Below are 14,942 nucleotides of genomic sequence, written 5' to 3'. Positions count from 1 at the left end.
ACTTTCACACACTTTATACATCTTATGCTGTGACGTGGAGATTGTCCCAAACGCACGGTTTCCTATACCGTGACGAAGTGATTCCAAACTCAGAGGAAGTGACTTACCGTCTTGTGCACCATGGTGACAACGAAGCGTTAGCGTGTATAATAACCTTCACGGGAAGTCTGCGAATAACCTACAGTAATCAACGTGTGCAGTAATCATCGCGGGAGGTTTCACAAACAATCCATAGTGACAGCGTTGGGGGTGCGGCTGGTATTTGAATTGATCATTCCGTCGGGGGTGCAGGCCGGTATTTGTATTGATCATTCCGTGAGAATCAATGGAGTCGAAGCCCAGGAAGAAGCAGTGGACTGTGGCATAGCTGGAGTCTTTCACGCCACCAACCAGAGAGCATGCGAGGATATTGGCTGGAGTCTTTGACACTGAAGACATTGCGGGCTAACAGGTGCACTATGAAACATTTATTCCAATAATATAGAATGCGCATGACAACTGCTCAATCAATGCTATTAAGGTTAATTTGGGACTGTACGGATTATATTAATGAAATTCATTGGCATTGCAATGCTTAATTGGTTAAATTAAAAAAATACTCTTCTGCATAATCTGGATAAACACATTTATATGTAGCCAGTTTTAGTAAGGAATTTTACACTCCCCTATAGTGCAATGTTAGCCTCCTCTCTGAAGCAACCGCCTTCTCTTTCACATGCTTGTGGCTATCATGCTTATGTGTTACAGGCTGTGGTGTAAGGGGAAGACAGACATTACTTTCAGCTTCTTTGAGAAGGCTATAAAGCACCATATTGTCAGAGTCATTTTCATTCAAAGGAAATTTATCCAAATAAGGACTTACATTATCCTTACAAACACTAAATGACGGTGTTGTTTCCTATGTAGGAAAATATTGTTGTTGTGTACATACGTTAATAGTAGCTGGCAAAGGAACCGACGTAACAAGAGATGGAAACCTCTCTTTGTTTGATGAATTTCCCTCCTTAGCTCCAACCATAGAGTTGTATATTGTTTTATATTCTCTCTCCGATTCCTACCTTAGTTATGGTCTCACAACCCATCAAATTGGTATATGTTTTTTTTTTGATCGGTAATAATAGTTTTTATTTCATTAAAATATATAGATATTACATCAACAAAATCAGGCTTTCAAGAATTTCTCTAGCCCGCTTCTAAAACAGATAAACCTACAATTGCCTAATTCTCCAGGCATTGGTGCTCAGACCACCATCACAAAAACACAAAAAACCTCCAGACCTTCTCCTTCGATGCACAAGTTAAAATATAGACTTATGTTGTTTAAACTTATCTAATATTTTCAGGCCCATATTGGGCTTACAAACCAAAAAAGGACCGGGCACTAATATCCGAACATTTCCCCAAGTCGTAGCTGCTTCCTTTTTGCCCTCACACGGGAGCTCGACAGTTTTTTATTGCTGTTGTCGATTGCCTTGAAACACCCGACGCTTCCTCAATCCACTGCGCTTGCCTTTGGGATGTTCCTTCGGCCACGCTTTCACCAGTTCGTTTTCTTCCTTCTCATGCTGCCTGATCAACCTCGTTAAGTTCTCCCATGCTCCCGCCCTTTCCAAAACATAAGCTTGTTTGTCGACTTTCCCAATCCATCGAACAAAGGAGACCAGACCGAACTCATCTGCATCGTTTGCATCTTCAAAGCCTTTTGAATAATCAAACCCGACACCTGACACGACCCATTCCAGAATAGAATCTAGTCCTTCCAGCATTGCGTCCTCGAAAATTGATGTAACCACCCACTTCACCGTGTCATTATCATCTCCAACTTCAAGACCCCATGCTATCACCATTGAGATGATGTCTAAATTTACTTTCAACGGGACACATTCTCCATAAAATATGGTCCAACCATCTTCAGAGCAGTGTTGATCATTTCCTCTTCCTTGAAACGAAGGAGCCCTGACATTTTGTCTCTGCTCACTGCCCCTTTGAAACCATTTTGTTGTTTTCTAGTTGAGACTGTAAAGTTCGCCTCCATTTTCTCAGCTTTTACTGTATCTTTCCTCTTTTACTCCGCTCAGTCCTCTCTGCCAACTTGTTTTCTACTCTTAGCTTCACTGAGTGATCTGCTTTCTTTGGCTTTATAGCCCTACTCCTTCTCTAATTGTGTTCTGTTCACGCCAACCCTCTGCATTAAAACTTTGCACGATTGCCGCTTAAAGGATCTTACACTTGGTTTAAAATCTACTTGATCATTTCATTTAATTATGACTTGACATTCATGTCGTGGGTTTGGGAATCATTACAAGTTGCTTTCCCATTTGGCCGCCGTTTTGAGACTCCCTCGCACTGCTATGATTACAACTGCATAACTTCCCCGTGCGGGCTTTCACTTCGTCCTTCCTAATAATGTGTCCCGCTTGTTCTATGCGTCATCCACCTGACGTCGCCCCACTATATCAATCTCCCAATCATTACCCTGTTGCCTCGTCCAGAAATGTTAGGCTCTGAATATCATCCATTTTTAGAACCCCTTCAGACTCAAAAGACAGGGCCCATTTGGATAAACTGTCCGCAGTTTGATTTCCAGCCCTTATAATGTGGCTAATTTTATAGTTTTCAAAAAATTTAGTTATGCTAAAATTACAGTTAAAAAACCTTGTAGATGCCACACACTTATCTCTCCATTCATGATGGCTTGAATGATGATTAGAGAGTCCCCTTCTAAATGGAGGTTTCTAACCCCTGCTTTTTTTGCTAACTCTATCCCTAAAATCGCTGCTTGGATTTCAGCCTCATTGTTGGTGCTCTTCGTAAGCCTTTTAGCTCCATATTTTAGAAGATCTCCATTGTCATCCCATAAGGCAAAACCTGCCCCCGCTAACTGACCATTTTGTTGCGCTGCTCCATCAAAATTTACCTTAAACCATCCCTTCTCTGGAGGTTTCCATTGAACCTTCTTTGACATATTTTTTTTCCCTTCTTCACTAATCTGTATCCATGTCTGATTTTTATGCTTGGCCATGCCTTTTGTATATTTCTGTCCATTAACGTGAATGAGGTGGATAATGTGGAAGAAAGTGAAGCTGCTGAACCTACCACCTCTTCTATTGCTCTATTAATTCTTGTTACCAACCTCCTCTCATCCTCCATTTTATCTTGAAAAATTCTTCTATTTCGTTCCTTCCATATCTCCTAAACAACTAGGGAAGGACTGATTTTCCACACACTAGAGAGAGTTGACCTTCTTGGTTGTCTTGGCCAACTCTCAAAAACCTCTTTTAGGGTATTTTGTAGCGGGCTCTGCCAATTTAGATTCCTCTGGAGCTCAGTCCAGCATTTCTGAGCCATTTCACATGTAAGAAGCAAGTGGTCTGTGGATTCTTCCGATCGATTGCACGTGACACACTTTGATGGGCCCACAAAATCGAGTCTTTTCCTTCTTTCTCCTGATAAGATTTTGCCTTTCACAACTAACCAGGCAAAGGCACCTGCTTTTGGAAGACATTCTTTACTCCAGAGGAGGGTCCAAATTTTTGATTGTGTCTCCTCTCTTCCTTCCAAAAGCTGATAGCCCAGTTTGACTGAATACTTACCATCCTTTGCCCCACACGAGATAACCTTGTCCTCTTTATCTGTGAGTAAAATCTTCCTTTGATCCAGCACATTTTTCAGCCTCTGTTGTTCCTGAAGAGACAATCCTGTAGTTGATAGATCTTTCCAAAGCCATTCTACACCTAATACTCCCTCTGAGCTATACATATAATCCCTTACTTTAACCCCCCATAACTGCACTAGCACTTCCTTGGTCTCCGAGAAGTCCTCCAAATCTTTCAAAGCAGGGTGACCTGCCCATGAATCCTCCCAGAACTTGGCTTCAGCCCCATTCCCAACTTGCCATGTTAAATGGTCTGTTACTACCTTGCGACATTCCAAGATGAAGTTCCATATTGCTGATCCTTTGGGAGGGTTTCAAATCGTGAAGATTCTGTGGTCCTCTGCTGAGTCTAGATACTTAGCTCTCAGCACTTTTACCCACATCTGGTGCGGATTAGAGTAAATATTCCAGACTAATTTGGCTCCTAAAGCGTAGTTCATTTTTTGCCAATCCCTCAATCCTGCACCTCCTCTTACCTTTGTTTGACAAATTTTATCCCATGCCAATAATGGGATTTTCTCTTGTTCATTTGCCCCATTCCAAAAGAATTTCCTCATTTTTTGTTGGATTGAGTTGATGACCTTCTTTGGGATTTTTAGGCACATCATTGAGTAAATCGGGATGGCTGACACAACTGTCTTCAGCATTAAAATTCTGCCTGTTGATGTTAACCATCTGCTTTTCCACCCCTCCATTTTATTAATGCAGTTATCGATTAATTTTTTCCATAGCTCCGTTCTATTTGCTCCTCCAAAAAATGGGATTCCTAAATACCTGCCCGGTAAAGACCCCACTTTCATTCCTAGAATTCTGCATATCTCCCTTTGCTTACATGGTTTGTAGTTGAAGAAGAAAATTTCCGACTTGTGCCAGTTTACTTTTTGACCTGAAGCTGTTTCATATATGTCTAGAGTTTCTTTCATTACTCTTCCTTCCCTAGCCGAGGCATCACCTGCTAAAAATGTGTCATCTGCAAATTGCAGGTGTGTTATGGGATTTATACCTGCAACAATTTGGACCCCTTTCCAGGTTCCTGATTCCCATCTCTTGGATATGAGTCGTCCGAGCACTTCTGCCATTATGATGAAGAAAAATGGTGAGAGAGGGTCTCCTTGTCGTATGCCTTTTGTGGATTCGAAAAAACCTTGGGGGCTGCCGTTGACAAGAACAGAGAATCTAGGGGTGTTAATGCAACTTTTGACCCAAGTAATCCAATCTTCTCTGAACCCAAACCTCTGAAGAACTTTTATTAGAAAGTACCTGTTTACCTCATTGTATGCTTTCGTGATGTCAACCTTGATCATCATTTTCTCTGCCTTTGTTGTCCGAATAGAGTGGACAGCTTCATGAGCCAGGATAATGCCTTAAAAAATTGATCTGCCTGGAGCGAAACCACTTTGTTCATTTGAGATGACAAGGTTCAAGATGGGTTTTAATCTATTTGCAATGACTCTTGAAATGATTTTATAAATGGAGTTGCAAAGCGATATTTGACGAAAGTCATCAAAAGAGTTGGTTTCCGCCTTCTTTGGGATCAGCGCAATGAAAGTGTTGTTGAAATCTTTTAAAATGAAGCCTCCCTTCCGAGACTCCTCTACCACTCCAAGGATATCAACCGCCATAATGTCCCAAAACTTTTGAAAGAAAAGTGCTGGAAAGCCATCCGGACCAGGCGATTTTTCTGCCCCTAAACTAAAAACAGCCTTTTTAACCTCTTCCAAAGAGATCTGCTCCATTAACCTTTTGTTGTGATTTTCCATAATACATGTGGGGATGACCTCTAAAATACCAGGGACATTTTCCTCCTGATTATCCAGTCTGTTGAAAATTTCAGAGAAATGCTCAATTGTTGTGTGGTTAATTTGATTTATGTCTGAAATTGTTATTCCCTCTTTGTTTTTAATAGAGGAGATCTTGTTATGAGCTCTTTTAACTTTGACTGATGTGTGAAAAAACTGTGTTCCTGTCACCATCCTTAACCAGGTTTCTTTGGATTTTTGTCTCCAATAAATCTCTTCTCTAGCTAAAACCTCCGAGTAATTTGAACTTAGAATTTTCTCCCTTTTGAACGAATCCTCATCCATCCCTTTTGTGATTATATGCTCATGCAAGGATTTTAAGTCTTTTTCCAAATCTATCTTATCTTTAAAGATATTTCTAAAGGATTCTCTATTCCACTGCTTTAATTGTTCCTTAATAAATTGTAGTTTTTTAAAGAAAGTGAAAGCTTTATTACCTAGATTCACCGGCTTATGTTTCCACCATTTTTCTATGAGGTTTCTGGTGTTACCATCTCGAAGCCACATTGCCTCAAATTTGAAAGGACATCTCGCTGGAGCATTTTCATCTTGAATCCTTAGGCATATGGGATAATGATCTGATCCCGTGATAGGTAGGATCTCTGCTTCACTTGTCCAGTGACTCTCCGCCCAATCACCAGCAATAAAAAAATGATCTAATCTTTCAGCGATGTTTAGGAAGCCACTCCTTCTGTTGGTCCAAGTGAAATCCCCCATTTTGAAAGGAATTTCGATCAGTCCTGCTCTTGTAACAAAAGAGCTGAAATCTCTTTGACTCTGCCTATTCCAACCCACACCCCCCATTTTGTCTGAAGGTCAAATAAGGGCGTTGAAATCTCCTCCTAGAATGTATATATTTTCCTTGTCATTGCTCACAATCTCAGAAATCTCACTCCAAACTTGATTTTTCAAATTTGTGTTGGTAGGCCCATAAATATTGAAAAGAAAGAAGCTTGATTGAAGTTGCACTGATTTGATCTTCAACCATTGCCACCAACGTGTGGCCCTCATAACCACCACTTCTACTACTGAATCTTTCCAAAGAGCTGCTAGGCCTCCAGAGGCTCCTTCAGCTCCTACTAAACTACATTTCCATGTTTGAAATTTCCTAGCGAACAAACTCACATCCTCTTCTTTGATTTTTGTTTCTTGTATGAGAAAAATGTCAGGCCTCACTTGATCAACACACCGCTTGATCAAGCGAATCTTGTCAGGTCAAAGCCTCAGAACCAGAGGCAGAGTAGGGTGCTATAGGCATCTTTTTGTTAACAAATCGTAAAAGGAGAAGATTCACAAGCGATAGACCATAAATCCAGAAGTTAATGTGTTTTTTTGTTTGCAAGAATATTCTTCAACAAAATGTTAATTAATTTATCAGATTATCAGTATAGCTGCTCCATGACATAAAAAATGGATATATAGTGTACAGGCATATTCCAATAAACAAGTATGAATTTTAGAAGAGTAAAGTTGTAAACTGACTCAATTTTTTAGTTCTCCAAACTTGTGCAACTCTAGATCATGTGACTTCAATATCAACTATAGCCTACAATGTTGAAGGTATCCTAATCAAGTTTCCAGGAAATTTCATGCACCACAAGGTTCCCTTAACATTATCATTTTATTTATTATTAGCATATTGTTTAAATGTCTTTGTACATTGTGTTATTATTTGTGCCAATGCATGATTGCCAATGTATATTCTTGCGTTATTGCAGTGAAATATAGAATTGCATAATTGAAAAAAGGATATTCAAATAAGAGGAAATTGATAATGAGTTGGCATCCACCTTACTTAGATCATTTCCCATGTAATCTAAGAAAATTGAAACTTCAATCTTTATGTAAATTTAGTGAAAAATATGTCTTATAACTGACTTAAAGTAGAATTTAGCAATGTTCTTTTTCCACCTGTTTCAATTATGATTCTCGATATTTTTTTATATTTTTGCCAATTTATAGGTTTTCTTTTAATTAATGGTATCTTGTCAAAATAACTCTGAGATGCAAAAAAAAAGCATCAAAAGTAGCTGAATACAACTATAATAACAATGTCTAATACTTAATATCCACGTTACCATAAACATGTAAAAATTGATGTTGCATGTTCTTTTTACCGTTTGGTCCATACAAGCTAGTTCCTTTTTATTAACCATTATTTGGGCCATATACGAAAAAATTGGGTAAAAATCGTTCAAATTGCGATTAATCCCGAGTCATTTGCCCTGCCAATTTAATCGGCTGAAAAATCGCGGACGATTTTTTTTTTTTAAAATCATGATTCTCGCAGGTTAAAAATCACGAGTTATATGTTAAAAATTGTGCAAAAAAAGCGAATCATTTTTCTTATTTTTTGGATGCAACCCTAAAACCGACGGGAAAAGTGAAATGCGGTTTTTTCAAGTTTTGATGACTGCATTTTTCATTCCTCCTAAACGCGTGAGTGACGGCTGCAATTTTTTTGTTTTTCCTAAATACGCCAGCGACGACTCCAACAACTGACGACATTCAGACTCCAGACGCAGAACAGCTGGAAACAGACTCCAGACTCCAGACACAGAATATCATGCAGAGAGAAAACACAATAATCAGTAATTGATGACATTACTGGCCAGCTCTTAAGTAGTGATTTCTTGTGCACTCAATTCCTCTTGCATCACTATGATCTATTACCATGGTGAAGAAATGCTGCCATTAACTGTTAATGTTTGCAAACATACTCTGAAAATCGTATAGTGAAATACAATCTTAGAGAGAAAAAAGAACCATTCCATGGACTCAACTTTTCTACAGCTTATAATCCTTGTGTCAAGGATGACCTTAGCTATTAAATGTAGACTTATAGGCCAAATCAAGGGGTACTTTGTTCTTGAAGAGATTCCTTGAAAGATTGAAACCTTTGAGGACCTTTGTTTTAAATTGTGTTCTATAAATTTAGAGTATATGTGTGTTTTTTTAGAATATTTTAAGAAATTATATATTTTCAAATGTTTGATAATTTTTCCGATTATTGCCGATTTTTAAAAAATTTTCGGCCAAAAGATTTATTGTCGATTAGGAGTTTTTCATCTTTGATTTGGGCCATGCATTAATTCTGCATGTACGGACGTGTCTGAATCATAGCAGCTTTTGTGCAAAATGGTTTTTGTATAATGAAATGAATAGGATTGTATATCTATGGAACTATACAACAATATTTAGTATTTGGACGAAAATGCATTTGCAAGTTGCAATATACCTGGTCCAATGCATGGCTAAGTTATTGTTTTCCTGTATGCAACTGCTACTCCAAAGAATAGTTTGACAACATTACTGCATCGCATTCCTGGATACTATAAAAAGGGTAATAAATTAGTTTGTGCATACCCTGAATAGAACTTAACAGATAGAACCAACAAATATGTTTTAGTATATTGTATGCCAACAAAGAATATCAGCTTTAGAAGGGCAAAATAATAATTCATCAAAGGTTAAAGGAGACTGATATATACCCTTCCAATCATAGTCATAAGAAACCGTACCATCAATTGTCTTAAAAGTCTAAGCAAAAAATATTTTTATGTCAGCAAAGAATATTAGATTTTGAAGGGCAAAATAATAATTCACCAAAGGTAGAAGGGCATTGATATATGAATCTCCAATTATAGTGATAAAGAGTAGTACCAGTGTACCATCAATTTCCTTAAAAGTCTAAGCAAAAAAATTATAGCAACATATATTTTTGCAAGAATCTTATAATGTCATGCATCAAAGTTTATTGTAAGATCACCTATTACACCTTAATGTGAAAAATTGATTAAAAATAGGCCCCTCAAGAAGGATATCTTTTGGCTATTTTATATATATTATTAAATATATGTATGCTAGTGTAGTCTGAAATATTTTTGTGTTCAGTTTTCTCAACACATGCAAAACTTGTTTAAGTCCATTTGCTAGATAATTTAAAGCTATGTTGTTGAAGTAAAAGTGGGAAAATATGTATGTAGAAACTATAACACCTGGTATTTCAAAGTTCTTTGTAAAGGTTAGTGTAAATGTTCAAAAGATTGAAGAAAAAAATAGTCTGGCACAAAGATCAAGCATCTTAGATGGTTGTTATGTAAAGCATTTATTGCTGTGAACAAAAAAAACCAAAACTTTTGCAAGAATCTCTGAAACTAAGTGCATAATTTTTGAGTTTGAAATCTCTATAAATTAAGAGAGCTTTCTTGTACAGATTAGTTGTGTTCTGATTGGAGTTGAAATGGAAATGAAGGTGTATGGATTGTCTGTCATTGGATTGAATCAAAGAATAGTTTAGGCACAAGTTTGTTGAATTTGCTAGGAAATACTTGGTCGATTAAATGGTGAAGCTGAAAACTTGGTTGAAGAAGGAAATTAATGATCTGTTGCATGGAGTTTTCTTTGCTGAGCTACTCGAGATAATTTTCAATTGGATCTCTGTGTCTAGTCAAAATCACTTTAGAAGATTTGATGAAAATTTTCATGGACTGAGCTACATAAAATTGAAGAAATTTAGGTATGGATCATTCCTTATACTGACGATGTTACAAGAGATAGGAATTCGACATCTACCTGATTCTTTTATGAAAAGGAAAGAGTAGATCCTTTAATTACATACCATTCTTATTTCTGTTCAAAGGCCACGAGTCTAAAGTATAAGAAAAAGATGGATAACTTTACAACTTAGTAGTATAAAAATTTGGAAGTGAATGGAGTTTAGCTAAACATGTTGGAACTGCAAACATAGATCACCTGGAGTTCTTGACGATGGGCTAAATTATGAATTAGCCAGCAAAACAATTGCTGATCCAAAGAAAGGGTGGACAGAATAGATCAAAGTTTCAAACTCCCTAATGCAGTAAGGTCGAGATACATTGTAGAATGTTTGAACAGACTTTAAGGTTCTTTTGTGCACAAAGGTGAGTATCTGAACACTTGATTAAAAAATGGTGCAAATTTACTTAGATTTGTTGGGTACTTCAGAATATAATTCTAATGATGAGGGATATATTGGAAGAATATCAGTTGATTCTGAAATGAAGATAGATTCATATCAATAATACGGAGTACATGCTTAATCTCTGAATTAGATCACTAAGGGTGTCAAAATCACCATTACTTAGAGTGCCAAAACCTTCATCACTAATAGTGCAAGTCATGGCAGAGAAAAATGAGGGCACAAACAGAGTCCAATGTGGTATAGGCAAAGGATATGCATTTCATATGGCTGAGGAAGAAGCAAGAAAGAAAAAGAAAATGGCTGAGACTACTCAACGGACAAAAGGAAAGCACACAATTGTAGAGGTTGAAGAAGAGTCAAGTCCAGATGATCTATGACTTAATTGAAAAAGAAGACCATAACAAGAACAAGAAAAGGCTTGACCTCCCCAACAACATATCATAGGAGACTAACAAGAAATACAATCACCTATTGTTGAAGAATCCACATAAACAAGTTTTTCTTGTTGGTTAGGAGTAACCACAGTTTGCCAACAGTATTCCGACAAAAGGATTTGAAAGGGGTGGAACATTTTCACAGCGAGAAGCCCAGGAACAAAGTCATAAGGATCCCACCGAATGAGATAAGTATCTGAATGGAGCTATTGAAGAGGTTGCTGCAGTAGCCAACCTAAATAAGGAGTGAGAAGGATTTACAAGGCAACTAAGCAAACAGGGTCTTGACATTTGCCAAATTAGGAATCTTTCACTCATGGACACAACTAACTTGTCTGAGGATAGACAAGCAACTAGTAAAGAGTAGTAATAGAGATATATAGAAGATAGATGTAAAATTAGAAGTAATGTTCATAGTTAACAAATGAGCACTGAGCGCATGTGCAGAGCAATGTAAATGAAGTTAATGTAAGGTTGAATAAAAGATATAGAGTATGCCTTGTGCTGATGATGTATAATATTAAGTTTAACTAGATCATGCTAAGTTGAAATGGATTCACACGGACAACTGTCTTTAACATACCAGTTATTGTGCAGTGACAATAAATATATAGAAATCCTCATGAAAAATAAAGGAACAATGGTTCTATGGGAATGCTGCACTTTGGATGAGCTCACAAGTTTCTTCCAGGCTTGAGGGATAGCTAAGTGTGGTGCCCCCACTTGCTTGGGGTTGATATCAGTCTGTGCAGGAAAAGAGGATGGCCATTTGATCGTCTGCACCAATAATTGAGCCCAACAAGATACCTTATGATATCTCTCTATTTTCCCTCATCCAAGCGTATGATTTGTTTTTAAAATTCCTATTTGAAGTTCAGTAACCTTTACTGTATGAAAACAAATTTCAGAATGAGGTTGCAGTGCATATTCATGGACAAGTGGTTTACTGATTGCTAGTTTTGGGGTTCTATTCACCCCTATCAATGAGGGCATGAAAAAGCAAGAGAAAAATAATTTCCTACACGTTTATAGTGTGGGCTCAGATATCTTATATATAATTGGTTCAATCTGCATATTCTTGGCTTCATATATGTTATCCATTCTCTTTCCATCATTAAATAATCTATTGTTTGCTCTTTTTTTTATAGATGTTTTTGTATGCTTTATGGTGATCTAGTACCTTGTTTATTAATGTTTATTAATTGGTAAAATAATTATTAGTAAAAATGCTGGCGGAGTCGCTTTGAGTTTTGACATGAATGTTGATGTTTAAAGGGATCTTTGCGAACTGAAAATCAAGAAGAGTCAACTGATTATTTTATTCCATATGGCGATTGGTTTGAGATTGTATCTTGTCCTCACTATTTGGCAGAGATTGTAAGTATCTGAAGTACTTTCTGCAACATTATCTTGTTTTTAGGGCAATATTTTACATCATAGAAAGCTTTAGCTAACGTCATTTATAGATAAGTTTACTTTCATTTATTTACTTCTCTTTCCTTGCAGGTTATATATGCCGGTGTTTTAATTGCAACTGGGGGTTTGGACCTCACAGTCTGGCTTCTCTTTGGATTTGTGGTACGATATCTCTATTTTCCACCTCTTTTTCCCTGTGCTATTCTTTAGAGTAGTTTGTTCTACTGGTCTTCTGTCATGTCCCCCATTTATAGCAGAAATAATTAATATAAATTTTGCCATATAATATGTTAAATCATGTTAAAATTATATTATACTATATTACATTGATATAAAATAAGATATCATATTATCAATTTACATTGAATGATGTTATTATGTTAGTAATGTACATTAATTCACATTTATATATTGAATAATGTTATTATATTAATAATATACATTGTATTAAAATGGTGTAACAATATATATATTAATAATATATATATTATATACATTAACAATATGGAATGATGTCATTTTATTAAAATATATATTATATTTGTTGACTGGTCCCCGATAGCCATTCCTCTAAAACGATGGCTTGATTAAATGGAGGATCCCGTCAGGTGTGAGGGTAGCGATCCTTCAAAAAGGGGTGCTACCAAATAGGATGCATCGTGGCTTTCCACCACGATGGGGGGTTAGGATAAATGCCTTCCCCCGAAGTCTGCCAGCAGGGATAAAGACGGGTAAGTTCAGTGTCAGGTACGTATAAGCATCAATCTCCTGAGTTAGCATTAGAGTATATATCAGCCAGTATGATATACTAATGGGGATTTGAAAATGGAGAACCCAATGAGGAGGGGTAGTGCCCCTCATGGGGGTTTGAGGGCAATGCCCCTAATGAGGTCAAGGGGCAGCACCCTTGTGAGGGTTTGGGGGCAACACCTCCAACAGGGTCGAGGGACAGCCAAGCCCAAGTTAAGGCTTCTGAAACCTTTACCACCAATGAAAATCGTGTTTTTTAACTGCATGCAAGCAAAAATAAATTATATGAATTTGGAGGAGTTTTTAATATAAAACTTGCAATTTCTTGCCTTTCCTTGAGAGCTTTATAGGAAAAAGTCGCTGAGATGTTTTTCAAAAACTTTTTTTTGGGCGAGTAACTCGCCTGGCATTTTGACTTGGGAGTACTCGCAAGTCAAAAGAGTTTTTGGGGAGTTTTTGAACAGAGCGATTACCAATTAGATGTCTTTTAGTCATGGTTGCAACTTATATTTGTTAGTAATGAAGTATGCTTTCTTTTTCTTGATATGATTGCAGGTTGCCAATCTCACTTTTGCAGCAGTTGAGACACACAAGTGGTACCTACATAAATTTGATAATTATCCACCCTCTAGGTGGTCCATCATTCCATTTGTATGTTAAAATTATTATGTACTTGTAATATAACGTGGTTTTATTTTGTTATTCATTTACTCATTGTGCAGTGCTTTTGGTAAATGTAATTTTGGAGGAATATTTAGCGTGTAATTATAATTTATAATATTTGTGATCAAGAATGTCTATGCCTCGAAAATTTGAGGATGCATATCAGTAATTGGAATTGCAATCAAATGATGTTTAGTTATTGGTATTTCTACACGAAATTTTGATGTTTCAAATATCTCTGCAGATTTTGGTTCAGGATTCTAATTATTTTCTGCTTTACTTATTTGAATTATATCTTAATTTTATCTTGCTTACACTTGGCTATAAAGTAAATATTGTTGAGATTAAGTTCCTAAATTTTCAAAAGATTATCATGAAGTAATGCATTGGACGTATTAAGGGCTGACAGGCATAACACATAACAGGAATGATGGTCTGCATTGTTCCAGTGCAAGATGTTTTACTCAATATTTTAGGAGGCACGAAAAGACAATGTTGTGTACCTAAAGATTATGTATATATATATGCTTTTGTATTTACAAGTTTATGTTGGTTGCAATACAAACTTCTTAAGTCTAACAGTGCAAGATGTTTTACTCAATATTTTAGGAGGCACGAAAAGACAATGTTGTGTACCTAAAGATTATGTATATATATATGCTTTTGTATTTACAAGTTTATGTTGGTTGCAATACAAACTTCTTAAGTCTAACAGTGCAAGATGTTTTACTCAATATTTTAGGAGGCACTCAAAGACAATGTTGTGTACCTAAAGATTATGTATATATATATGCTTTTGTATTTACAAGTTTAATGTTGGTTGCAATACAAACTTCTTAAGAGGTTTTAGACTTCGCTATCTAAAATGGTTCTAAAAAGTTTGTATTTAGATTTAATATTAAGTTGAGGTACCAGGTTTTTAGAGTTCATAAATTTTGCCATGTAAAAATGGTCCCTATTACGTGACAAGGCTTAGTTAGTGAGTTAAATGGGCGTTAGTTGTGTGCCTTGTGTTTTTTGGTTTTTGGGTACAAACAAGCGTTTCGCTCTGATATTATGTATATTTTTTTATTGTATTGGTAAGATTTTTTTTTGGAGAAAGACCGTTTATCCAATTTCTCTTAGACGTGCAGATGCTGTCTGATTCTTAGTTGTGGATGTGCCACCAATCTTAAGTTTTTTATGTTCTCATGCTACTATTGTATTTTGATTTATCATTTTTGCATTGTCAAAACATAAAAGTTACCTCAGAAGCATGAAAG

At 36.6% G+C, this 14,942-nt stretch overlaps 1 protein-coding gene across 3 annotated transcripts in view; it reads left to right on the top strand.

Annotated features, from left to right (window-relative positions):
* Nucleotides 1–13,723, top strand: part of LOC131044555 (polyprenol reductase 2) — a 72,104-nt gene extending 58,381 nt beyond the window's left edge. Inside the window, exons 4-6 of one of the 3 annotated variants that reach the window (XM_057977910.2) lie at nt 12,127–12,228; nt 12,358–12,429; nt 13,573–13,723. In XM_057977910.2, coding sequence (XP_057833893.1) covers nt 12,127–12,228; nt 12,358–12,429; nt 13,573–13,677 — 279 coding nt within the window. In that variant the 3' untranslated portion in view covers nt 13,678–13,723. Of the gene's footprint in view, nt 1–12,126; nt 12,229–12,357; nt 12,430–12,864; nt 13,528–13,572 lie in introns of those variants that run through there. The other 2 variants (XM_059218419.1, XM_057977916.2) reach the window with 2 other exon arrangements.
* The last annotated feature ends 1,219 nt before the right edge of the window (nt 13,724–14,942 follow it).

This window comes from Cryptomeria japonica, chromosome 3 (genome assembly GCF_030272615.1).
Source record: "Cryptomeria japonica chromosome 3, Sugi_1.0, whole genome shotgun sequence".
Taxonomy (NCBI): Eukaryota; Viridiplantae; Streptophyta; class Pinopsida; order Cupressales; family Cupressaceae; genus Cryptomeria; species Cryptomeria japonica.
This window is presented reverse-complemented; position numbering and strand designations above follow the sequence as displayed.